This window comes from Trichosurus vulpecula, chromosome 4 (genome assembly GCF_011100635.1).
Source record: "Trichosurus vulpecula isolate mTriVul1 chromosome 4, mTriVul1.pri, whole genome shotgun sequence".
NCBI classification, from domain to species: domain Eukaryota; kingdom Metazoa; phylum Chordata; class Mammalia; order Diprotodontia; family Phalangeridae; genus Trichosurus; species Trichosurus vulpecula.
Genome location: NC_050576.1, coordinates 198,820,807 through 198,844,439, shown reverse-complemented (window position 1 = coordinate 198,844,439; position 23,633 = coordinate 198,820,807). Strand labels below are relative to the sequence as shown.

Below are 23,633 nucleotides of genomic sequence, written 5' to 3'. Positions count from 1 at the left end.
ATTAGGGATTGAGAAGTGAGCTATGGTAGTGGGAGGCTGCATGAGAGGAGAGGAAGGGATGAATGCAAGAGGTATTGTCCAGGTAGCATCAACAGAGATTGGCAGCTGATTGGATGGATGGGAGGGGCGAGGAAGAGAGAAGAATCAAAGAATGAATTTTTGAGGCTGGATGACTGAGCTGAGAGGAAGAGGATGTTATTAATAGCAGTAAGGAATTTGGGAGATAGGGCAGGTTTTAGAAGGAAGATTTAATTGTGTTTTGAACATACTGAATTTGAGATTCAAGTGGTACATCCAATTTGCTGAGTGAGGATGGGTTTAAGGATGCCTAGAATAGAGAAAAGAAGCAATTAAGAATCCAAGACTAGAGTTCTGGCCAGAATATGTACATTTGGGGATCATCTGCATCTAGGTGAGAGTTGAAGCCTTAGAAGCAGATGAGATTTTCAAGGGAGAGAATGTAGAAAAAGGAGAAGAGCCTTGGGGAACATTCAGATTTGGTACGAGAAGTGTAGATGAACCAAGAAAGGATGAGAGGTCAATCAAATAGGAGGAGAAAGAGGAGACAGTAGCATCCTATAAAGAAAGGAGGAGAGAATGAAAAGGTAGCGTGTAGTCAGGGTGTCGAATGCTACGGGAAGAGGAAAGGATTGACAAAAGGCCTTTGAATTTATTAATGAAGGTTTTGGGAAGGGTAGTTCTTTAAATTAGTAATGGAATCACATTGCAAAGAAGAAATGGAGCCATTAACTATAGAGGATTATATTAACTATATGGAAATTCATCAGTGTTGAGAAGAGATTTAGAATGATAGCTAGAGGGAACAACAGGGTCAGGAAGAGGCTTTTGTAAGGCCTGGTAGACCTGAGCGTGTTTGTAAATACAGGGAAAGGAGTCAGAGAGGGAAGGACTGAAGAGAGAGGAGGTAGGGCAGGGAATTAGTGATGGAATAACATCCCAGAGGATGAGATCCTGGGCACAAGTGGGGGGCGGGGTTAGTCTCAACAAGAAGGTAGGCCATCTGACGCTCAAGATTAGAGGCAAGGGTGAGAGGATCTAGACTTGAGGTGTGGATGAGGGGGGACGACAGGATGGATGGCCTCAGGCCTTTAAGTATGTTAGGATATCAGGTTATCTGCGAGGTGGAGGCAGGAAGAGTTTGGGAGCAGCTTCTGTCTAACAAGGAGTCACAACCAAAAACTAATATATGAATTGTACAAAGGCTGCGGTCCAATTAAGGATCAACAGCATGAATGTGTAGTGGCTTCAGCATGATGTCATTACGCCCTCCAGGATAGCCTGGCACCTCCAGAGTCAGAGCTGACAAGGCAAAGTGAATTGGGCATTTAGGGCTGGGAACAGAGGTGGGTAGGACTGGTATATGAATATAGCGCCTTCTTGAAAAAGGCGTAAGGATGATGGAGGAGGGAGGTAAAACTACTACAGGGCTGATGGAATGGGAGAAGAGAGGGTGATGAAGGGCAAAGAAGGAGATTCAGGCAGACTAAGGTGGTGAGAGAAATAGAAGGACCAGAGATTGGGGTCCAAGGTAACAACTTCAGAATGTAGGAGCCTGGCACCGGAATGATTTTGCCAGTGGTTCTGCTGCTTTACCAGTATAAGAATTACTGACTGCCCAAGCATATCCAACTTGGACCCTATGATTCACCTGGGTGGAGAACTCCTGGTGTGGAGACTTTCTCTACTGATGGAGATTAGCAGATGGTCTTCAAGAATTGCTGATGGGGTTAGATGATTCATGCTCAAGTCTTCTGACCCTCTGGCCAATGCTCTGTCAACTACACTGAACTGCTTCCACCTTATGCATAGTAGGCACTTAACGAAAGTGTCTTAAATTGAATTTTGTCCTACTATTTCAGATACATACTTCCAGCTATATTGCATCAAGGCCTGATCCCTACATACAGAGCCCTACCCTAATGTTTATATGTATAGTTTAATGGAGCATACAGCAGAAGAACCAACATGCCTAGAAACACCTCAGATGAATCATTTTTCCTTTGCCTCAGTTTCCTCAATGATAAAATAAGGAGGTCGACCTCAGTGGACTTTAATATTCCTTATAGCTATAACAAATTCAAGAGTATATAGGAAAAATATTTGATTCTAGAAACTATGTCAGACTCGTGTAGTTTCTTTAAAAGATCAGGTCATTTAAGGCCAGGTATAGGTATTCCTGAAACTAGCATTCATAGCCTCCAGCCTTAGCATTTAATTCCTCATTCACAAAGTTTGGCCCATACCTTCCTCTTGGTACTTACAGGATGAGGAATTTAAAAGATGCTTTCTAGTAGGCAGTCATGAAACACATTTTAAGTTAGAGCTGAGCCAGAGGGAGACAACTGAGTCAGGTTCCTTGAAAGTGTCCTAAATGAGTATTAGTTGAATAAATTTAGGATTTTTTGCCTAGAAAAGACTTGGGTGGAATGAAGTTGAAATATTTGAAAGTTGGCACCTAGAAGGTGGATTAGACTTGCTCATTTTGGCCCCAGAGGGCAGAACTAAGAGAAACGTATTTAAGCTGGATATAAAGAAGAACTTCCTAATAATTAGGCCAAAGGTGAAATGGGCTTTTCCAGGAGATGAATTCCCTGTCTGTGAAGGTATTCAAGCATAGGCTGGATGACCATTTGTTGGCAGTGTTGTAGTTGGGGACTTGTGCTTCAGATTCTGATTGGACTGGATGACCTTTGGCGTTCCAATTCCAGCATTCTATTGTGATTTTATGAAAAGTCCCAAGCCTCAAAGCTGGTGTGGTCTTGCCACATGGGTCATATCCTCAGCTGGGTCCAGAGTCTCCATCTGGGACTAATTCCCAGCTTCTTCTTGAGCCCCCATGATAATCAAAGCAGAGAAGTCAGAGTTGCTCTGTTCCACATCATCTTCTGAAACAGACTTTAATTTTTCCTGAAGGCCTTTTTTCCCACAAAACTTCTGAGAGGAGAGTTGATGGTGCAGAGAGCGTAGTGGAAGGAGCCTTGAAGGAGGCGTCATCAGAGCTGGAATCTATTCCTAGCTCTTCCCTTAACTAGCTGTGGTGTCTTGGGCAAGTGAGCCTCGGTTTCCTTACCCATAAAGTAGGGGATTCAGACTGGATGATCTCTAAGCTCTCCAGCAGCTATAAGACTCGGTATTCTGTCAAACCTTTCTTTGGAGCTTTTATGAGAGTCTAGTGCTCTATAAGGCCTGTCAAGGAGAAGGGAAACAGAGCTTTTGGCAGTCATCGTCATTAAGAGCCTTTACCATTCCATGACTATTATGCTGCATGTGGTGCTGTGCTAAGAGAATTCCATAGCCCTCTAGGAGGTTGTTCCCTCTAGGAGCTTATGATCTCAGAGAGGCCCTGATATGGACACACATTTGTTGGATGTACTCTCAGCAAAATAAAAACACTACACATAAACAGACTAGGTGTTCTCCTTCTCCATGGGGGTAAGTGTGTTTGAGGGAGACTGTGGAAAGGGATGACATGAAAAAGAGGGAGTGCGTCACAAGGGGGAGGAGTTGAGAAGGAGCGAGCCATGATACTTCCTAATTTAGCTGGGGCAGCAAGGGCAGCAGGAACTGAGGCAGGTGTCCAAATAAAATGTGGGAGGAGGCCAAAAAAGAAGTGGGGGCTGGTGGAGAGCATCAGCAATATCCAAGTACCTGTATAGATGTGCATGAGATGGATGCCAGCAAGGAGAGCACCCTCCCTGTCCGAGAGGGAAGTTAAGCAAGGCAGTCAGATGTACAACTTTCCTCCTACAGGTCTCTTACCTGGATAATTACGTGTCTTTTATATCTCTTCAGGGAGTCCTGCCAGGCAAGCCTGTAATTAACAGCAGTTAGCAGTCCAAAGGAAGAGCACATACTCTGTGGTCACAGCTCCTCGTAGTGTTTTTGGAGACCAGAAAGTTTCCCTTTCAGAAGCCCTTGACTGCATTTTCCTTTGTCTAGAAAAGTCAAGGGCAGATCTAAGCATCCTTTCTCCCAGTCCTGGGTTCCCTTAGTCTGATGACTGAATATGGGACAGGGGCTGGGAGAAGCCTTTGGAATAGGTAGTTCTGGAGTGGTTAAGCTCCCAGGGAGATTGGGAAAGGACCATATTCAGGCATTGTCAGAGCATCCTCATAAAGTATACTTTGAAATACAAATGAGGCCAAGCAGCTCACCCTGATACTCCATTCATGTACAGGGAAATCAGGTAAGAGTCTACCTCCTTCCCTCCATGGAATTACTTGAATGCTAGGCATAGAATCTGAGGCTCCTGGGCTCAGCCTGGGCCCAGCCTGGGCTCCTGGCTCCTAGGCTCTTTTGTGATCCTAGCATCCGTCTGGACCCTAGAATTAACTTCTTTGGTGGGATGTTAGTAGCTTTAAATCACCCCTTCCCTTTTTTGTAGCAGGGAAGATCGATAGGATCACGGGCCAAGTCAAAGTCAGTTTGCCGGCCTCCATCTGCTGCTGGGAATGTTAGCCCTTGGCTGCTGAGACAGCAAGTGGAGAAAGCCCTGGCAGGATAACCTGAGTTCCAATCTTGCCTCAACTACTTACTAGCTGTGTGACCTTGGGCAAGTCATTTAACTTCTCTCTCAGCCTATTTCATCAGGTGTAAAAGTGGGGAGAAAGCACCTACCTCAAAGGGTTGTTGTAAGTGTCAAATGAGATATTATGTGTAAAGTACTTTGCATAATCTTTAATCGCTATGTTATCATTATTATAATAATTATTCCCCTTTGACCCGAGGAGAGGATACATTTTGTGTCCCTCCAGTCTCCGGGCCTTGGAAGTCTGGCAAGAAGTCTGGGACAAAGGTCTGGACACAGGTCTCTGACTCTTTCTTGTCAGGGCTGAAGCCAGAGGTTGAAAAGTTCTAGGAGTTTGATATTTGACTCCTAAATGTAAAGTGGAGCTTAATTTGGGGACAGAAAGAGCATAAGAGGCTAAAGCCTGTGGGTCTCCATCCCCAAAACTCTCTCCCCTTCCCCCACCTCTTGTGTGCCCTCTCTCCAGGTACCTAAAGGAGTTTCGCACAGAACAGTGCCCGCTCTTTGTGCAACACAAATGTACCCAGCACCGGCCCTACACCTGCTTCCATTGGCACTTTGTTAACCAGCGTCGCCGTAGGTCCATCCGCCGCCGAGATGGCACCTTCAACTATAGCCCTGATATCTACTGCACCAAGTATGATGAGACCACAGGCCTCTGCCCAGAGGGAGACGAGTAAGTGTCCTGTGCAATCTTGGGAATGACTCACAGAGGAGCCAGATTTTAACTAGGACTTGTGTTCAGATATTCTCAAAGCCATCCAGCTAGATCCCTGGGATAGCAGACCGAGGATCAGTGTTTCCAAGGTCATAGGACTGTTTCTGCTCCTTCCTAATGGGAAGAGGCCTCACAGGGCCCTGGGTATATGTCCTGTTGCTTTGGCTTTACAACCCCCCCCCACAGACACACACATATTTAGAGTTCCACCCCCACCACCTAGGCCAAGGGGTAAGTGGCCTGCTGGACCAGGTAAACTTAGTGGGATTTGCTGAGCAGGCTGAAAGGCACAAAGTGATCCTAGTTTTCATGATCATCATTGCCCCAGAGCATTTATTGTCCTCTTGATGGTGCATGGCAAGAGGCTGGGGACCATGGAAGAGACAGGAAACTTATATTCTGAGACTGGTGCTAATCCAGACAGTCTTGTAACAAAACAGATGGCCAAATAGAAACCATGGACCAGTATAAAATTAGGCAGGAGCTTTGTTGTGCTCCCTTTCTGCCTTTTAATTTCTGATTCTTTTGCAAAACTTGGGAAGCAAGGCAACATTACCACCAAGAAAGGGGGTGGAAGAAGAACAGGTTGATTTGTGAGACAGAGCCCTGGGCTACCACATTCTACTGTGGAATCATAGGGGAAAAAAGACTTAATCTCTCTGGGTCAATGGGACACCTTGACAGTTTAAGAAAAGGTGTCTGGTAAAGTAGGACAGAGTCTGTTAAAAGCAGTTGACCACATTCTTCTTGGTTTTCAGGTGCCCATTCCTGCACAGAACCACAGGGGACACCGAGCGACGGTACCATTTACGCTACTACAAAACTGGAATCTGCATCCATGAGACTGATTCTAAAGGAAATTGCACCAAAAATGGCCTGCATTGCGCCTTTGCTCATGGGCCCCATGACCTCCGCTCTCCTGTCTATGACATCAGGTGGGGCAGGCACAAGGCTTAACTGAATTGGGCAAGCAGAGGTGGGCAGGGAGGGTGACTCTGCAGAAGGAGCTGGATGCCTTCCTGCAGTGGAGGGCAGGTGAAGGGAGAGTTAGAAAGGGGGGGGTAGACTTTGTCATTCATCCAGTGTCCCTCTGTGGTGACCATGCTCTTACCTGTCTTTGCAACATCTTATACTCAACACACCTCCCATTCTGTCTCCTTTGTGTTCTCTTCCAAGGGAGCTCCAGGCAATGGAGGCCTTACAGAATGGTCAGACTGCATCTGAGGGAAGTATCGAGGGTCAGTCGGCTGTGGCCGCAAGCCACGCCATGATAGAGAAAATCCTCAGTGAGGAGCCACGGTGGCAAGGTAAGAGCCAGAAGAGCCAAGGTGTGGCTGTGCCTCTCCGTGGCCCTCCCTCCTAGTTGTGAACTCTTTCCCAGTGCCTGACCTGTCCATGGCCATGTCTGTGTCTTCACACAGGCCATTTCCCCATTCCAGAATGTTTCCTTCCTCTTTCTGCCAGGGCATACCCCTTCCCATTGTTAAAAGTATTTGGAGCACACCTCGAGGGACCCTGGCTGGTCTAATTCATTCTGATGACTTCCTGGATTGCCCAGTGTGTGGATGGGCATTCAGACAGACACACATCTGGCTCTGTCCCCCTTCCATAACTTACAGTCTTTTACATGTTTCTCTTATATGTTTCCTTATGTCTTGTCTCCTTCTTTAAGCTCTAAACTCCTCAAAGGCAGGTGCTGTATTCCTCCAGCAGGGTGGCATGACTTCAGAGGACAGTGAGACATTTGTCCAGTGGCCTGCACTTCTCACATTAATCCCAGGGAGTAGAAACTGCAGTGCCTGAGCCCTTGAATCAAAATTGCTCAGTAGGCCAGTCTCCCAGGGATCTGCTAGGCCACCTCTGGGGAAGCTGTCCCACCCTTTTCACTGCAGCTACTAGTGTGAGACTCTTGACCCAGTCCCCGTGGTTGACTGAGCCCCGCCCTCTGTTCCTTTGCAGACACAACCTATGTCTTAGGGAATTACAAGACTGAGCAGTGCAAGAAGCCTCCTCGGCTCTGTCGCCAGGGATACGCCTGCCCGTACTACCATAACAGCAAAGACAGACGGCGGAGCCCCAGGAAACATAAATACAGGTCTCACCATCTAGGGAGAAACCCAGCAGGGGTTGGCTAAGCCAAGCTGCTGAGACTGCAGCTGTCTCCTCTGTGGGAGGGTCGGGGCCTTGGGGAGCACCAAGCCAAGGGCAGACATCAGAGACCTGGTGCAGGAGGAATGAGGACTGGGAAAGGCTACCAATGAGAGGGAGGCCTCATTGGGGAAGACCTTTCAGTGGCCAGAGCCAGGCAGACCACATGTTAGCTCTCCCCATGAGGTCAAGGTTGGGATTGGATATAGAAGGCAGGATGTTACTGGGTAAAGTGGTGGTAGGGCAGGGGGCCTTTCCTATAGAATACATACCGCCCTGAGCGAAGTGGCCCAACTGCAGGAGGAAGAAGAGGAAAGATCATCTCTATCTGTACTGTGTGGGAGCTGCTGAGCCCCAGGACCTCCACCGTCCTCCTTTACTGTCTCTTTAAGCTACTTCGCTTTCCTAGGCCCAGGGTGCAATCAGCCTAGAGAACATTTCCTATCTTTTTGCATTTAACACTGTCTTTCTTAGTGATATTGTTACCATGCATACCCAAAATGAGTGGTTCTGTATTTTTATTTTCAAAAGCTTATTTTCTGATAGTCTGATTTTTTAAGCCCACTATGAGGGAAAACTCCAGATGGGAAGCAATCAGTAGTGGCAACTTGTTCTAGTCTCCCTGTCCGGAATTTTCACCTTTATATCAGCTCTGGCCTTCCTTCTTTCTGATTTCCCCATAGTTATTCTGACTGACGTGTGGACAGAATCTCTTTTCCCTTTAATTTAGCCAAGCCAAGGTTGGGGTTTTTTGAAAGGAGCTGAGTAACACAGCAAATGTGACAGGTAACACAGTAAATACAGTGTGGCCACAGATTGTCTAGGCTGGCACAGTTTCCAGAGTACCTAGGTCCTATTCCTACTCCTCCCATCATCCTGAACTGAGGAACCCTGATTGAGGAAGATATTTCTCAATTTGGCCCCGGAGATTCTGTCCCTGAACTTCAGGCCAACTTGCACTGAACATGAAGTAACTCTCTGTCCTGGAAGTTGTATCTCACGTCTAGCCTGTTCCCCTGTCTGGGCCAGTTCATCCCTAAGGATATTTATTCACCAGCCAGCCATAATAATCTGGGCTGAGGCTCAGCATCTTGCCCTAGCTCCCCTCCCAGCAGAATGGCCTACTTGTGGGGCACTGTTATTCCTGGAGCCTGTTCATATGACTTGTTTCAGTGCTTCAGCCCTCTGGGTCACCCCCCCCCCCAATTCCTCCAATTCCTTGATCCTTTTTACAGTTGAGGACATTCCCACACTCCGAGCCTCATTGTTGGACCCCTCTTTTCCCCACTTAGGTGACTAACTGCTTCTTTCCCCAGCTTTTCTCTGCTAACTTGCTCACTAGCTCCCCAGGAGAGTGGTTTTTCAAACGGCCTTTTATAATTTTCCAATATCTGAAATTTCTTAAGCATATGATAAGAATAACAGACATTTTCCTCCAACAATAAGAGCAAAAAAGTAGTTCTCACACTCACACGGTTCTTTTCTGTGGGCCTGTGGGCCACTGTTCCTTTGCATGACTCCTTTTAAAGGTGGGGCAAAGGGGGCCAAATTGTGGATGAGTTTCCTAGGCATCACACCCTTTCTTCTCTGTTACCATTGCTTACGTGAGCACACACACACACACACACACACACACACACACACACACACACACCCCAAAGAGAGGCTCATTGTCCCCACTGTCTCCTTCTCGTTGGCCCAGGTCCTCCCCTTGCCCAAGTGTGAAACACGGGGATGAGTGGGGCGACCCTGGCAAATGTGAAAATGGAGATGCCTGCCAGTACTGTCATACTCGAACGGAGCAACAGTTCCACCCGGAGGTATGAGGGCGGCACATCTCCCTCCCTTTCTCCCTCCTAGAACCTCCTCACTGGTTTTAGGGAGGGTTCTGTGGGGTCTCAAGGCCAGGATACTTTGGTGGGGAGGAATATGCTGGTTTTGGATACCATAAAATGTCCCCCTCTTGGGCTATATTTTTCTCCCAAAGTTAAAGACACCAAACTCCTCCTGGTTTTCATCATCATCATTATTAGTATCCCAAAACCTTTATTGAGCTTTTAATGGTGCACAGCATGGGGCTGGGTACCATACAACGAGATAAATGCTGCTCCTGCCTTCAAGGAACTTACATTCTAAGACTGACACACTGACTCAGGGAGGACCTTTAGAGAGTGAAATATAAGTTAGGCAGTCAAAAATCATGCATCTCAAAGGGAGGGGTACTTGGATGGAAGGAAGTACATTATTAGGCTTAATTAAAGACAGGAGAAGTTTCTATGATTTTATCTCAGACCTGAATTATCCAGAAGGATTATCTGTACTGGTCAAATGACTGGCTAAATTCATTTCAACCATTCACTTGACCTTTGTGAACGAAGTGATTCTCTTCCTGTGCAAGATGGATAGAAGTGGGCTAGGTGTTCTCCACTTAGATGGATACAGAATTTGTTGAGCCCCAGGCCCCAACAATCTATATTGAATGGATGGGATGGGTAGCTTCTTAGAAAGAGCTATGGAAGGCCACAGTGCTCCTTCTTGGGCTCTATTCTGTTCAGTATTCTTATAGGGGTCTCACCAAAGACCTAGATATGAAGCTTGCCTTTCATAAAAGCTGAGAAGGATAGTAGTTGGGTGCTTTGGGTGACAGAATTTGGATTTTTAAGAATATGACTTGCTGAAATTGTGGGCTAAATTTGATTAGATGTGGTTTAATAGGGACAAATGTAAAGCCCTAATTGGAGCTCAAATAGGCAGAAGGCCTGGCCAGACAAAAGTTCACGTGAAAAAGGCCTTCACGATTCACTGTCTCACAAGCTTTATGTAAGCACTGACATGGTAGCCAGAAAAGTGATTGCAGTCTTAGGCTTCATGTATGAAAGGGTTATGTCCAGCTCAGAGTTATGGTTTCTATAGTCTGACATATCTGGAATGTTGTTTTGACTCTGAGGTACCACTTCATACCTATCAGATTGGCTAATATGACAAAAGAAAAATGAGAAATGTTGGAGGGGATGTGGGAAAACTGGGACACTAATACACTGTTGCTGGAGTTGTGAACTGATCACTAGGCATTCTGGAGAACAATTTAGAACTACGACCTAAGGGCTATGAAACTATGCATACCCTTTGATCCAGCAATACCACTACTAGATCTGTATCCCAAAGAGATCCCAAAAAAAAGGAAAACGGAGTGTTGTTTTCAGTCTTGGGTGCCATGTTTTAGGAAGGACATTGACAAGTTGTCCAGAGAAAGTGATCAGGTTGGTGAAGAGATTTAGAAACCACCATTATGACATATGGGGATCTTGGGGATAATGTGATTAAAGAAGTGGGGCAGGGTGCGTTTGTCTGTCTGTCTGTCTGTGATGGGGGTACATTTAGCCTGGAGGGGGAAGGAGGAGAGCACAGTAACTACCTTCAGATAGTTAGAGGGGTAGAGAAGAGATTTATTTTGCTTGGATCCTGAGGGCAGAACTAATAACAATAGATGGAAGTTTCTGTGGGACATACTAAGGCCTGTACAAGGAAGCATTCTAGTAATCAGAGCTGTCAGTAAAGGTCCAACGGCCTGCTCTCTAGGTTGGAGAATTCCCTGTAACAAAAGATACATGACAAAAAGCTTCCATGGCCCCTTGTCGTGAGTGCTACAGGTTCTAGTTGGACTCCATTACCTCTGAGGTCCTTTCTAACTATGAAATTTGATGATTTTGCCTCCCAACTTAGAGGGGTTGTTCCATCAGAATGACTGAGCCAGGGCCAACCTTTGGGAATAGTCAAGGTAGCAGCCACTCTGTTGACAAATCCAGAAGAGGAAGGAAGGAATCAGTCTTTTGGACCAAGCCTTCCTGAGGGGACCCACCCCCACCTCGTAGGCATACTGCCCTGAGTAGAGCATTTCAGGTAGTGAGGGTAATGTGTGGGCTGCTCTGTGGTTCCAAAGCTGTGTTTGTAAGAAGTGGGACAGACGTGGCAGAAGAGGCCTTTAGGAGGTTCAGAAGAGATGGAGGGGATAAGGATGGAAATAGCGAAAGATCGCGATGCCCAAGCCTAGTGAGGCCAGGCTTGCACAGAGGGATGACTCCTGGCCTGATTCCTTTGTCTGGGAGACCAGTGGGCAGAATGTAAGACCCATCTCCTCCTTTACCCTGACCCCACCCAACCTTTGCCCTTTCTCTCTCTTTGCCTCTCCCTCTCCCCAGACCCCTAACCCTGCTTCCATTTTGCCTTCTCTAGATCTACAAGTCCACCAAGTGTAACGACATGCAGCAGTCGGGCAGCTGTCCCCGAGGTCCTTTCTGCGCCTTTGCCCATGTTGAACGTATGCTATGCCAACTGTTTCTTGAGATTTGCTCCTCTCTCCCTGTTCCCATCCTCTTTAATTACAAACACCGCAGCCAGGGGAGAATGGTCCCAGCAGCATCCCATGTGCTGCATACACCCTGGTTTCGTTTGGCTTAGGGCCATTGGGGACCTCCTGGGCTTCTCCAGGCTCAGCCCTAGCTAACCCAAGCTGGATGGCAGTCATGTAAACTCAGCAGGACAAAGAATCAGAACCATATCTCCCCTGACCTCTTAGCCAGTGGTGGTTAGGGTGGTATCTTCTCCCCTAGGAAGATTTCACATCCTGACAATACAAAGCCATTGGGCAATACATCCTGGGGCTTGGGCTGCTGCTTCTACCCCAACTGGAGAAGTTTAAGCAATTGGAGCCTTCTCCCAGGATCTAGGGTGCCTTCCCTGTTGGAGCCAACAGCATGGCACAAGATACCTCTATAAGAGGAAGGGAAAATTTCATGACATAGAGACTAACCCTTCCTCACCCTCCAGGTGTAAGTGTTAGGAATGGATAGAAATGTAGCCTCCTGGTCACAGATTGAGATATATGAATCAAGGCCTGGGTTGGATATTCTGTCATCCTTGGGGAGGCCCCATCCCCTACAGCCTCTGGGTGGGTAGGGAGGTCTGGGTAACACCTCTGTCTTTCACATCTTTTACAGAGCCCCCCCTTGGTGATGACTTTCAGTCTTCTTCTGCTGTGCCCAGTCCCACACAGGCTGGCACCGTGATGTACATGCCATCAGCAGCAGGGGACTCGGTGCCCGTGAGCCCCTCCAGCCCTCATGCCCCAGACCTTAGTAATGTATGTGCCATGGCCTTGAACAGGCTGAAGAGTTGGGGGAATGGGGTCAGGGAGAGTGAGGGATACTAGTACCCAGTAGCAATTGACAAATAGAACTAGAATTTTACCTTCCCTAGAGGGACTTGAGGGGAGGGAGGATGAGAGATGGAGGAGGCTTCGATATACACTTAAACAGATGATTATCAGCAGTCTCCCCAAACCCCAAGTCAGTGTGGTTTTGTTTTGATGAGACATTTCATTCCATTGCACCTGACTGGTCCTCACCAAGAGTCTCCCCTCCCACTCGCCCCTTACTAAACAGAGCCAGAACCTTCAAGATAGGGGCAGGAAGAGGAAATGGCCGTCCTAGACAGGTGGAAGGTCTGTGATGTGGAAACCTGGAGAGGGGACAGGCTGTGCCCAGCCAGTGAGCAAGAGCTCTGAGCAAAGGAAGAGTCTACCCACCCTTCCAGCCTAGAAGACCCCATCTTGCTCCCTCCATCTAAGCAGGGACCCTTTGCTCTAGAGTTATGGTCATGTCTGTATGATCTGTTCCCTTACCCTTCTCATCTTTTCCCTATAGATACTTTGTAGGAACAGCAGTTTGGGTAGCCCGTCTAACCTCTGTGGCTCTCCCCCCGGTACTGTCCGAAAGCCACAGAACCTAGAAAGTATCAGCTTCCCTGGGGAGGCAAGCCCAGCACCTGGTAGCTACAAGAAGGCACCTGGCTTTGAGAGGGAGGACCAAGTTGGAGCTGAATATCTGAAAAGCTTCAAATGCCAGGTAAGGACTGATGGGACAGAAGGACAATGCCTGATAATTACCGAGAGAATTGCTGTCTCTTGTGCAGAGGAAGGTGGCTGGGAATCTGAGCTGTTGTTTAAAACTGAGTATGTGTTCTCCAGATTTGTCTGAATCCAGCATATATTCCATAGCCATTTAAGCACCTGTGTGTACCATGTCCTATGCTTGGGTGTAAGCACAAATACGTAAATAAGATAGGATCTCTTCCCTCAAGGAGTTCAGGGTTTGGTAGGGGAAGATAAGAGGCACACAGATAAATTCAAAAATAGAATCAGGCCTATGTGAGATCAAATGAGGGGGAAACCAATTCGAACTGGAGGAAGTAGGGAAAGTTGCAAGGAGGAATTGGCACTTGAGTTGGGTCTTGAAGAATGGGTAGTTTGTTAGCAGGTACCTATGTTGGGGATGGATGGAGGGATTAGGGAGAGGAAGGGTAAGGTGTCTTCCAAACATAGGAGAAATAATGAGCAAAAAAAGCAAAGTGTAGAGACTGGCGAGTTTGGGAGACTGGGGATCTAAGAGTAATCCAGTTTGGCAAGAGTCCAGATCACTCGAAAGGCAGTAGTGTCAGCTAAGCCTGGACTAGGAGCTAGTCAGCTTAGCTAGCAGCTAAGCTAGACTGGAGCCGGATTTTGAAGGGCCTTCAGTGTCAGGATATGGCATCTGGTATTTATTTGATGGGCAATGGGGAGCAATTGAGGATTTTTGAGAAGTGATGTGACACAATTAAAACCTATGTGCCAGGAATAGAAATCTGGCACTGTTAGGTCATGGAAGAGACTGCCTGCAAGAAGGCCCACCAGGAAGCTACTGGAATGATGGAACCGAGCTGACACGGCAGCTTCAGTGCTGGGACAGAGGCCTTACCCCTTAACCTTAGTAGCAGGTCGGCCTTGCTCTGGCTCCTCCTGGGTGTACCCTCTATATAATAATGTATACATAATAAGGGTATACCCTTATCAAATGACTTTTTTGTTAGTCAGGGGTAGATGAGTTTGGGTGATACCAAGGCCCTGCCCTCATGGAGCTTCCATTTGATGAATGATCTATGATCGTGCATTAGAGAGTTAGAACATCTAGGCCTGAATAACAGCTGAATTGAACAGCTGTCTAAGCATGGTTAGAGAGAATCCTATCCTGTTCCCTCTCTCGAGGAGGACTAAAGCCTGAGAGAAGAGGGAAATGCTAGTAATACAGTCCCTAACTTTTGGCCATTTGGCACACTTGTAGTGTTCACAAAACACTTCCATAGTCATCCTTTGATTCCGTAAGGCAGATATTATCATCATTTAATTTTTTCAAATAAGCAGTTTATTGTTCACTTTGAACAATAGAGAAAAACCCATCAAATTCACATTTATAATTAACAGAAGAAACAAACAAAAAAAGACCACATTTAGACAACATGATGGCAGTTACTCCCTCTTATGTCCTAAAGTAAGTGGTTTCCTCAAGATCGCTGGGCAAATAAATGATGGGTCAGTAGAGGTCAGCAAGGGTTCAGGGGACGAGCACTTGTCTATTACAGACTTGGCTCACTCTCTTTGCTGTTGCTCTTCTCCTCCCAATAGGCCAAAATAAAGCCCCACTCTCTGGAGCATAGGAGCCAGGAGCAGCCTCTGATGCAGCCCAAACAGGTAACACCTGTGTTCCAGCCAGGTGTATTTCCCAACAGATGGACAGTAGAGAATGAAAAATGACAAAGCAGGGTCAAGGACAGATGTAAGCTTATGTTGTGTGACCCAGAGACCCAAGTTTAGATGAAAGAATGGGAAGGAGAGGTCTTACCCCTCACCCTCATACTTTGTTCTTGTCCCAGTGGCAACTGGGATCATCTAAGGGGCTAAGATCTTTGCAGCCTCCGAAGTGATGTTCAGTAAATCCTGAGGGGGCAGGAGCCTCTCTAAGGCCTGGGAGGACAGTGGAATTCTCTTTGCCCTAGCTCCTGACTGCAGAGCTCTGTGCACCTCCTACCTTCAGGCTCTTCTTCAATCCCTCACTCTCTCCTTGCAGGACATACTGGGCATCCTCCCAGTGGGCAGCCCCCTGACTTCCAGCATCTCTTCTAGCATCACTTCCAGCTTGGCCGCCACGCCCCCCAGCCCTGCAGGCCCCAGCAGCATCCCTGGCATGAATGCAAATGCCCTGCCCTTCTACCCTACTAGCGACACAGTGGAATCGGTCATAGGTAATGCCTTCTTTTCTAGGACCATGGCTAGGGTGGAGGTGGGGGCTGGATGAGATGGCATCTAGGCTTCTGGGAAGACATGCATGCACAGCTCAGTTCTTAACTCCTTACCCTGGACCAAAACAGAGACCTGGCCATGGCCTTGGCACAGATAGACCCGCTACCTGTCCTATAGCGTTATTATCATTATAATTGTTAGTCCGGATCTGGGATTTCATCACTATGGGAACCTCCCAGCATGGAAACCTTAGGTCAACTCATCTGTAATTTATGGCCCATTGTCATGTTGTAGGTAGGGCTAGAGGGAGGACTTGAATCCGGGCCTTCCTGACCTCAAGGCTGGCTTTCCTCCCTTCATCACAGGCCGCCTCCAAAACAATTATTGAAATAATAGCGATATTGATATTTCGCATGTCTATAGTGCTTCTGAGGGTTACATAGCACTTTCCTCACAGTGAGCCAGTGTAGCAGGCAGTACAGCTGTTGCCCCCAATTTGTAGGCAGCTTCTTCCAGGAGACCCCCGAGGCTGAGCTCTTTTTGTTTCCCTGGCTCGGCCCTCCAGGAGCTAAAAGGGGAACATGATAGAGGGTACAGATCAGGCAGCGAGGAGCCCCTAGTATCCTAGCTCGGAGGTCAGCACCCAAGACCAGAGGTGGCAGGGCCAAGGATGGCTGACACCCAAAAGATGGCAGGAGGACAACATGCAATCTGAGTCACTCTGTCCAACAGAGTCTGCCCTTGATGACTTGGACCTGAATGAGTTTGGAGTAGCTGCCCTGGAAAAGTCATTCGACAGCAGCACAGTGCCTCACCCAGGTGGCATCATGATTGGTACTTGGGGAATAAATATCTTTACAAGGGGCAAGGGGAATGCTGGCACCAGGCCACTGAGCATGTGCTGACCGCCAGAGAGCAGGGCTGAGCTCTGGGGCAGGGCAGTGGGGCATGTGCCCAGGAGCCCAGGAGGACACGCGTGGCGTGTACCCCCTCAGCCAGGCACAGAGGAGCAGTGACCTGAGTCTGGCATTCTTCCCGAATGTCCCATCTCCAGGAATGTGTCCAAGCCTGCTCTAGGGAGGTTTGTCCCCTCTCACCTTAAGCTGCCTTCCAGCTCTCAAGTTCATCTTTCAGTGGACTCTGCTGGGCCCTGATCGCTCCTCTTAGAACTGGGGGAGGGAGGACAGCATCTCTCCACAGGCCCTCTGTCCATGGCCCTCTGCCTAGGAGTGCCTTAGTCCTCTGAGACCTCCCTGAGGGTGGGTGCCGTGCCTCCTCCTGGAAGTTCTCCAGCTTCGAGCAGGCCCAGGGTGGGATGAGGTGATTCCTTGCCTTTTCTCAATGTTACCACCCCCCTCTCCTTTCCTTGGCCTCTCTTACAGGTGGCAGTTTGTTACAGAGCTCTGCCCCTGTGAACATCCCTGGCTCTCTAGGCAGCTCGGCTTCCTTTCATTCTGCCTCCCCGTCCCCTCCCGTCAGCCTTTCCTCACACTTCCTCCAGCAGTCCCAGGGCCACCTGAGCCAATCAGAAAACACTTTCCTGGGGACATCAGCATCACACGGATCATTAGGTAAGAGGGGGCGAGGAACAGCTCTAAGACGTGTCCTGAAGGAAGCCTATAATAAATGCTAGAGTTTTCTGCTCAGTACTGTACAGAATAAGTCACACTAGCATGGGCCCTGTCCTCTGTAGGTTTTCAGTTTGACAAGCCCTGTGGTGAATAATCAACCCTGAGAGGACAGAATGAGATAAGCCAGGCAATTTGTGCTGTCTTCTGGCCCACTGAAAGACTATGTCTTTTACCTAGGGTTGACTACGGGATGAGAAATAGGTTTCGTTCATGGCGGTTCTGGAAGACCATCTAATAAATTATGGAGGGGTTCACTGGTGGGAGGACTATCCACATTGATGAAACTGAAATCCATGAAATCCATGTTTCTGGCCCAAACATCTGTATGCAGAGGGGCATGCCTAATTGTCCTTCCACTCAAACAGGGAAATATTCAGGGCCAGTCACAACAGCTAGCAGATCACCCTGCTCCACTGTCAGCCAGGAAGAGCCCAGCATTGACACACACTCGAGAGGCACTATGGATACACAAAGAGTGTCTGCCCTTAAGGTGCTAGAGTCCAGATGGAAAGACGCGCTTAGAAGGAGAACTAATGACACAAGGCAGCCTGTGCCCAGGGCCCTAGGAGCAACCGACCGGAACAAAGGAAGGGCCCTAAAGGGAGAACTTACTTGCAGAATAATACTAATGGTTTGGTCTTTCTCTACATGAGTTCTCTGTATTTGGGCAGAACCTAGTGGCTCATCTGCAGTCAGGCCTATACAAGTACACAGATGTGTCATTAGAGGGGTAGACAATAGAGGGAAAGCACTAGAATTTGGGGTTTGAACAGAGTGGGACTGGGGAGGAAGGTCGGTGATACTGAAAATGTGCTCAATCCCTCACACCTCCAGCAGTAGTGCAGTTATTGGGTTCTCCCTCACCAGATTAAATCTAGTCCCTTCCTTCATGGAGCCTGTGTCCGAGTAGATGCCTTCTGCTCCATAACAGTCCCCGAGTGGGTGTCCAGTGTCTCCTGCAGAGGGAGGGGCTGACTTCTTTCATGGGGGATTCTGGTGGCCCCTTGAAATGGACGGCTCTCTGAGGTTGGGGATTGTGGCTCCCTAAGCAGACCGAGCATACCCAAAGAGTGAGGGTCATGTCTCCCTCGTCCAACTGGGAACTAACTATCCAAGGAATCCTGTTCTCCTCCTGCTCCCTTTGCTGGAAGTACGAGGAAGGCCGGAACGAATTCCCTCATGAGGGAATTCCCCCACCCTTGGGTGGGGTTTTCGGCTTCCATGGCAAATTTAGATCTTCCCAAGAGTGGGAACTCCCATCAGAGTGGGCACCACCCATAAGTCTGAGAGGCCCTTGAGGACAGGGACTGTGTGTCTCTTCCGTGGGAATCCTACCAGGGTTCAGTATGAGACTGCATGAAGGAGTTGTTTAGTCAGTGTTCTTGCCTGATGGTTAGACCTGCCGATTAAAGATCAGGAAGCACAGTAGTGCCCCTAGAGCCCTCACTGTTAGGCGGGTGGGAGAGAACTGCCCTCAAGACACCCTCTCCCCCTAAAGCAGGTTTAAATGGAATGAACAGCAGTATCTGGGAGCACTTTGCCTCTGGGAACTTCTCCCCAGGCACATCGCCAGCATTTCTGTCAGGCCCAGGGGCTGCTGAGCTGGCCAGACTCCGACAAGAGCTGGATGAGGCCAACGGTACCATCAAGCAGTGGGAGGAGTCATGGAAGCAGGCCAAGCAGGTATGGGAATGCAGCAGAGGCCCAGGAGATCCAGGGCCACCAACCCCCGCTTGTGTCCCGCGGGTCTCTGGGTCATGGGTATTGAACCTCTTTCCTGTTTTCATGGTGCAAGGATTTGGACTCCACCTCTAAAGCCCCTTTTAGGTCTGATTACGGCTCTGAGCCTTCTTTATACAAACTTTTGGGTACCCTCCGGGGCTAGGGCTCTATCCACATGCCACCTAGAGATGCCAGCTGGGTGGGAGCTGAGTTTCTGTCGGAGCAACCTGAAGCTTCCACAGGCAGAATGAGCATCTTCCTCCTTTTAGACAAGGGTAGGAAGTGGGAAGTATGGCCTCCAGCCAGAAAATTTACTACCCAGGTGTGCCCTGGCAAGAGGCTAGAGGGCAGGCTGTCTGTTTGTGTTGTGGTGATGCCTAATGGGTTGGGCTCTGTGCTGAACCCCACAGGCCTGTGATGCCTGGAAGAAAGAGGCCGAGGAGGCCAGTGAGCGAGCTAGTGCTGCTGGCATGGAATGTGAGCTGGCCCGGGAACAGCGGGATGCCCTGGAGGTGCAGGTGAAGAAACTTCAAGAAGAGCTGGAGAGACTGCACTCTGGGCAGGACCCCCAGACCCTGTGCTCCTTCTCCGACCTCGAGGCCCTCTCGCTCTCCACCTTGTACTCCCTGCAGAAGCAGCTCAGGGCCAACCTGGAGAGAGTGGAAAAGGTAGGGGAGCCCCTGGGGCAGGACGTGGGTATGGAGGCAGGAGGAGCCAGGCTTGGCCTGAGACAAAGGATGGGGAAGAGGGCCATAGTGGCAAGGCTTTCCTTGGGACCTCAGAGGAACTTTCGTGGCTGACACCTCCCTGGGGCCGAAGCCACGAGCCTTGGAAACCCTGCCTGGCAGCCTGGCAGTAACACACCTGTCTAGCTTAGGCAGGGTGTCTCTTGCTTTATCAGATGGCCTCCGTTTGCCCAGCAGGCTGCCAAGGGCTTGCAATACTAAACCACTGGGCGTAGCATCAAGTCCAGTAAAGTGTTGGTGATCGTTTGTGGGTGCAGTCAAGGAAGCCCAGAGCAGGACAGAATAATAAACAACTCATATTTACATAAGGCTTTAAGACTTACAAAGTGCTCTTCTCACAACACCCCTGTGTAAGCATTATTATCCTCATTTTACAAATGGGGAGACTGAGGCAAAGAGCAGTTATCCCATGCCTGAGGTGACACAGCTTGTAAATGTCACAGCCAGGATTTGAACCTGTGTCTTGATTCCAGGTCTAGTGTTTATTCACACCTTCCTAATAATAACTGGCATTTAGATAGGCCTTTTAGGACTGTCAAAGCCAGTATATACACTGTTTCTTGTCACAACTGTGTGATTCATAGTTAACTGGCTGCCTCTGTATCCCCTATTCTAGCCTGTTCCACCCCAGAAAAGTCCATGTTTCTTCCCCTATAGGCTTAGAATGAAGTGCCAGTTCTGGGAGAGAACCCACCCTCGCCTCATCCCTGGGATTCCATGCCCAGAAAACAGAACAGATCCTATCAGTCTTCAAGAGCTTTTGGACCCACCTGACCCAAACACTGCCAGGGTCCTCCCCAGGACTCAGGGTCCCTAAGGGACCTAATAACCTGGGGCTCAGGTTTGCTCTCCAGTAGTCCCATTCTGAGTCCTCACAGGAGGTTCTGGGCCAAGCTGTTGGCCAACCTCCTCAGATCAGCCCACCTCCATGTGAGTAACTAAGCTGGATTCTTCACCAAAAAGAAGCTCAGCATTCTTGGGGTATCCTGGTAAAAGAGGGGGGCAAGGGCAAGTCCTTCAAAGCCAAGACCTGTGAAAATCCCCTCGAGGGGTCCGAGTATTGGGCAGAATGCCTAAGGAGTCAGGCTGTTCCCTACTGCCTACTGCCGTGCTTGGGGTGGTGGGCAGGCACCCCTTCCCTCCTCATTCATTCATTCATCCTTCATGTATTCATTGGTGTGGATTCAGCACTGTGCTGGACAAAAGGGAATCAGCCTTGTCCTCCAGGAGATGGCCTTCTATTGGAGGAAAAGAAAACGCACACACTTTTGCCCCCATTTGGAACAAACTGCTCTGTGGGGAAGGAGCGCCCTGATCTAAGCTGTGGCTCCTGAACCTGGCTGTTGTTTCCTTGCAGGGAGGATGAGTCTTTGTGGTTTAGTGGATAGGGTGCTAGACCTCGAGTCAACACAGTGATGGGATTGAATCTCGCCTCTAGTGCTTATTAGCCACGTGACTGTGGGCACCCGTAGGACCCTCCTCACAGGACCGTCTCAAAACGGTGTTAATAAAGCACTTTGTAAATCCTAAAGTGCTCTATGATCAAAGCCCATTACTGATAGATATTGGAGAAGACACTCCTTGGAGAGATGATGAAGAGCAGGCCACCTTTCCCTCTGTCCTTTGTGAACACTGGCTCTTCTTCGCCCTCAGGTGGTATTCCAGATGCAGTCACCTGCAAAGTGTCTCAAGTGTCAAGAGCAGCATCGGGTGGTGCTACAGTGCCAACACACCGTGCTTTGTGAGCTGTGTGCAGAGGACAGCGAGTGCCCGGTCTGCCACCCGAGTTGTGCCCGCCCTCCCCTCCAGTCATGACCCCCCGGGCCAGATTACAGCACATAGAACTTTTTAAAGTACATATATATACGTGTGTGTATGTGTACATACACACACAGGCACACACACACATATATATGTGTGTGTATGCGTGTGTGCGAGGACAGATGTGTGAAGGGTGTCTGTGTGTATATCTGTATGTAGATATAGACACACACTTAAAACAGAGCTGAGTTACCAAGCACTTTTAAAAAAAGATTTTGCAGCCCTATCCTTGCCCACTCCCCTCCCTTCCCTGCTTCAGAAACAAATCTGTCCCCTCACCCCAGCCCCAGGCCCCTGTGGCAGAGTCTCTTTATGTCTCTTTTTTAAATTTAGGAAATAACTTTTTTAAAATCTTTATTGGAACAGAAAAAAAACAGATGGGAAAATTGAGGGGGGCTCTTATTTGGAGGAATGAGGTCTAGGCCCCGGGGAAGCAGAAGCCCTGAAGAAGTGGTCCTATCCCCATGCCCCCTTGACCTGAGGGACCATAGATGCCAATCCTGGTACCATGACCTTTTTAAATTAGGAAACCCTTGGAATCCTGAGGGGATTCTGAGTTGTTGGGGTGGGGGTGGGGGCGGGATGAGGCTGAGAAACCTCCACTAAAGGGTATTGTATTTTTTAAAAAGCCAATTTGCATTCTAATCAGCTGAAGAGCTGGCTGGCCTCCCACCTACAAACCCTGGGTGGGTTGCCCAGAACTCAGAAGTATCTCAGTATTCCCTTGTTCTGGCAGAAGGTTAAGAAACTTTTGCCTCTCACTAAATGTTAGAAATTAAGAGGGTGTCAGGGGAGAGAAAGCCTGCTGCCCTGAATGGCTCCTTCCCTGTGTGTTGTTGAAGGATCAGGGGTGGAGAATGTAGCAGAATTAGGGTCAGCGGTGCTGTCTTCTGTAATCTTCCCTCCTCACTAGCACCTTTCTTGGGGCCCTTCTCAGCCCAGGGCCTTCACAAGTTCTAATCCATGTACAGGCCGCCAGTAATGTAGTAACCAGGAATTGGGGACACCCGTACCAACACAGCATCCCCAAAATCGGGGCCCCCTTCCAGAAAACCACATTGACAAGTGTCCAGTGGGCACAGGTGTAGGAGTGCTTGTGTGAGAGCCTACACTCACACTTAGGTGTAAATTTGTGGGTCTTCACGTGTGTGGTGTTGGCAGGGTGTTAACAAACTTTGGCTAGGCCTTTGTTCGGGCTCCAGCTCTGTATTTTTTTGCATTCTGGTGGCATGGGGTGGATTGGGGACTGGCCCAGGAAACTTGTCCCTAAGATTGCTACCCAGGCTGGTACTGATCTTTCTGTGCCCCCCAGCTTTGCCTTCTGTTGCCCCTTCATACGCTCCACCCTCCTCCCAGGCCTCAGGCAGCTACTTGGGGAAACCCCCGAACTGGAGGAGGGTGAACTGCCCTTGTGTGGCATGAGCTGAGGACCAAGGGCAGCCGGAGCACACAGCCGCGGTGCTCTGCTTTCCCCGCCAGGAAGGGGGTGAAGATGCATTCCCAGGTGCTTTCCAAGTGCAGCTGTTTTTCAGTCACTGTTTTCAGTGAGGATGTGTGTGCATGTGTGTGTGTGTGCGCGTGTGTGTCTAATGTATATTATTGTCTTAGCTTCCATTTTAAAAATTCTTTTGTACAGAGAGATACTGGGGCTTGGGGTGGGGGGAGATGGTTGAAGATGGTGGCAACCCTGGCATAGCAGCTGGGTGTCTGTACCATGTGGTGGGGGTGGAGGAAGAGCGCTGAACCAAGCGCTCCTCTCTTCCTCTTCAAGCCCCCATGGGCTCAACAAGAAAAGGGCTTTTGATGAAATAGATGAAATTTTTCTCTTTTTTTAAAAAGATACTGAAACAAACAAAAAAAAACCCTCCCAGCCATTGGAAATAAAGTATGAAATTGAAGTTATAGTGAATTCAGATGTTGGGAATGGGGTCTTCCGACCATGCTGGAGTGGGGGTGGGTGGGACAATAGCTGGGCATCAGTATAGCCTCCACAAGGCCTGAGCAGGGGCCAACCAGCACCTCCTTCCCCAGACCTGCCAGGGCTCTCGATGGGCCTTTGCCGTTTGTCATAGGAAGAGCTCTCCCCAAACTTCCTAGGTCCAGGCCTAAGAGCAGAGCACCCAGCACCAACCCTGGGTCCTTCAGGAGTTCCAACTCTAAACCAGTCTAGAAAGGCCTAAAAAGGCAG

The 23,633-nt window shown here is 48.8% G+C and overlaps 1 protein-coding gene across 7 annotated transcripts in view; it reads left to right on the top strand.

Moving 5' to 3' along the window:
* UNK (unk zinc finger) overlaps positions 1-23,351 on the top strand; it is a 39,305-nt gene extending 15,954 nt beyond the window's left edge. The window contains exons 1-16 of one of the 7 annotated variants that reach the window (XM_036757492.1): positions 4,019-4,207; positions 5,016-5,225; positions 6,026-6,202; positions 6,444-6,574; positions 7,227-7,362; positions 9,118-9,235; positions 11,649-11,733; positions 12,413-12,555; positions 13,118-13,318; positions 14,911-14,976; positions 15,353-15,527; positions 16,258-16,359; positions 16,908-17,096; positions 18,655-18,839; positions 19,289-19,546; positions 21,278-21,966. In XM_036757492.1, the coding sequence (XP_036613387.1) occupies positions 4,191-4,207; positions 5,016-5,225; positions 6,026-6,202; positions 6,444-6,574; positions 7,227-7,362; positions 9,118-9,235; positions 11,649-11,733; positions 12,413-12,555; positions 13,118-13,318; positions 14,911-14,976; positions 15,353-15,527; positions 16,258-16,359; positions 16,908-17,096; positions 18,655-18,839; positions 19,289-19,546; positions 21,278-21,439 (2,355 nt within the window). In that variant the 5' untranslated portion in view covers positions 4,019-4,190 and the 3' untranslated portion in view covers positions 21,440-21,966. Of the gene's footprint in view, positions 1-4,018; positions 4,208-5,015; positions 5,226-6,025; positions 6,203-6,443; positions 6,575-7,226; positions 7,363-9,117; positions 9,236-11,648; positions 11,734-12,412; positions 12,556-13,117; positions 13,319-14,910; positions 14,977-15,352; positions 15,528-16,257; positions 16,360-16,907; positions 17,097-18,654; positions 18,840-19,288; positions 19,547-20,281; positions 20,408-21,277 lie in introns of those variants that run through there. The other 6 variants (XM_036757489.1, XM_036757494.1, XM_036757488.1 and 3 more) reach the window with 6 other exon arrangements.
* The last annotated feature ends 282 nt before the right edge of the window (positions 23,352-23,633 follow it).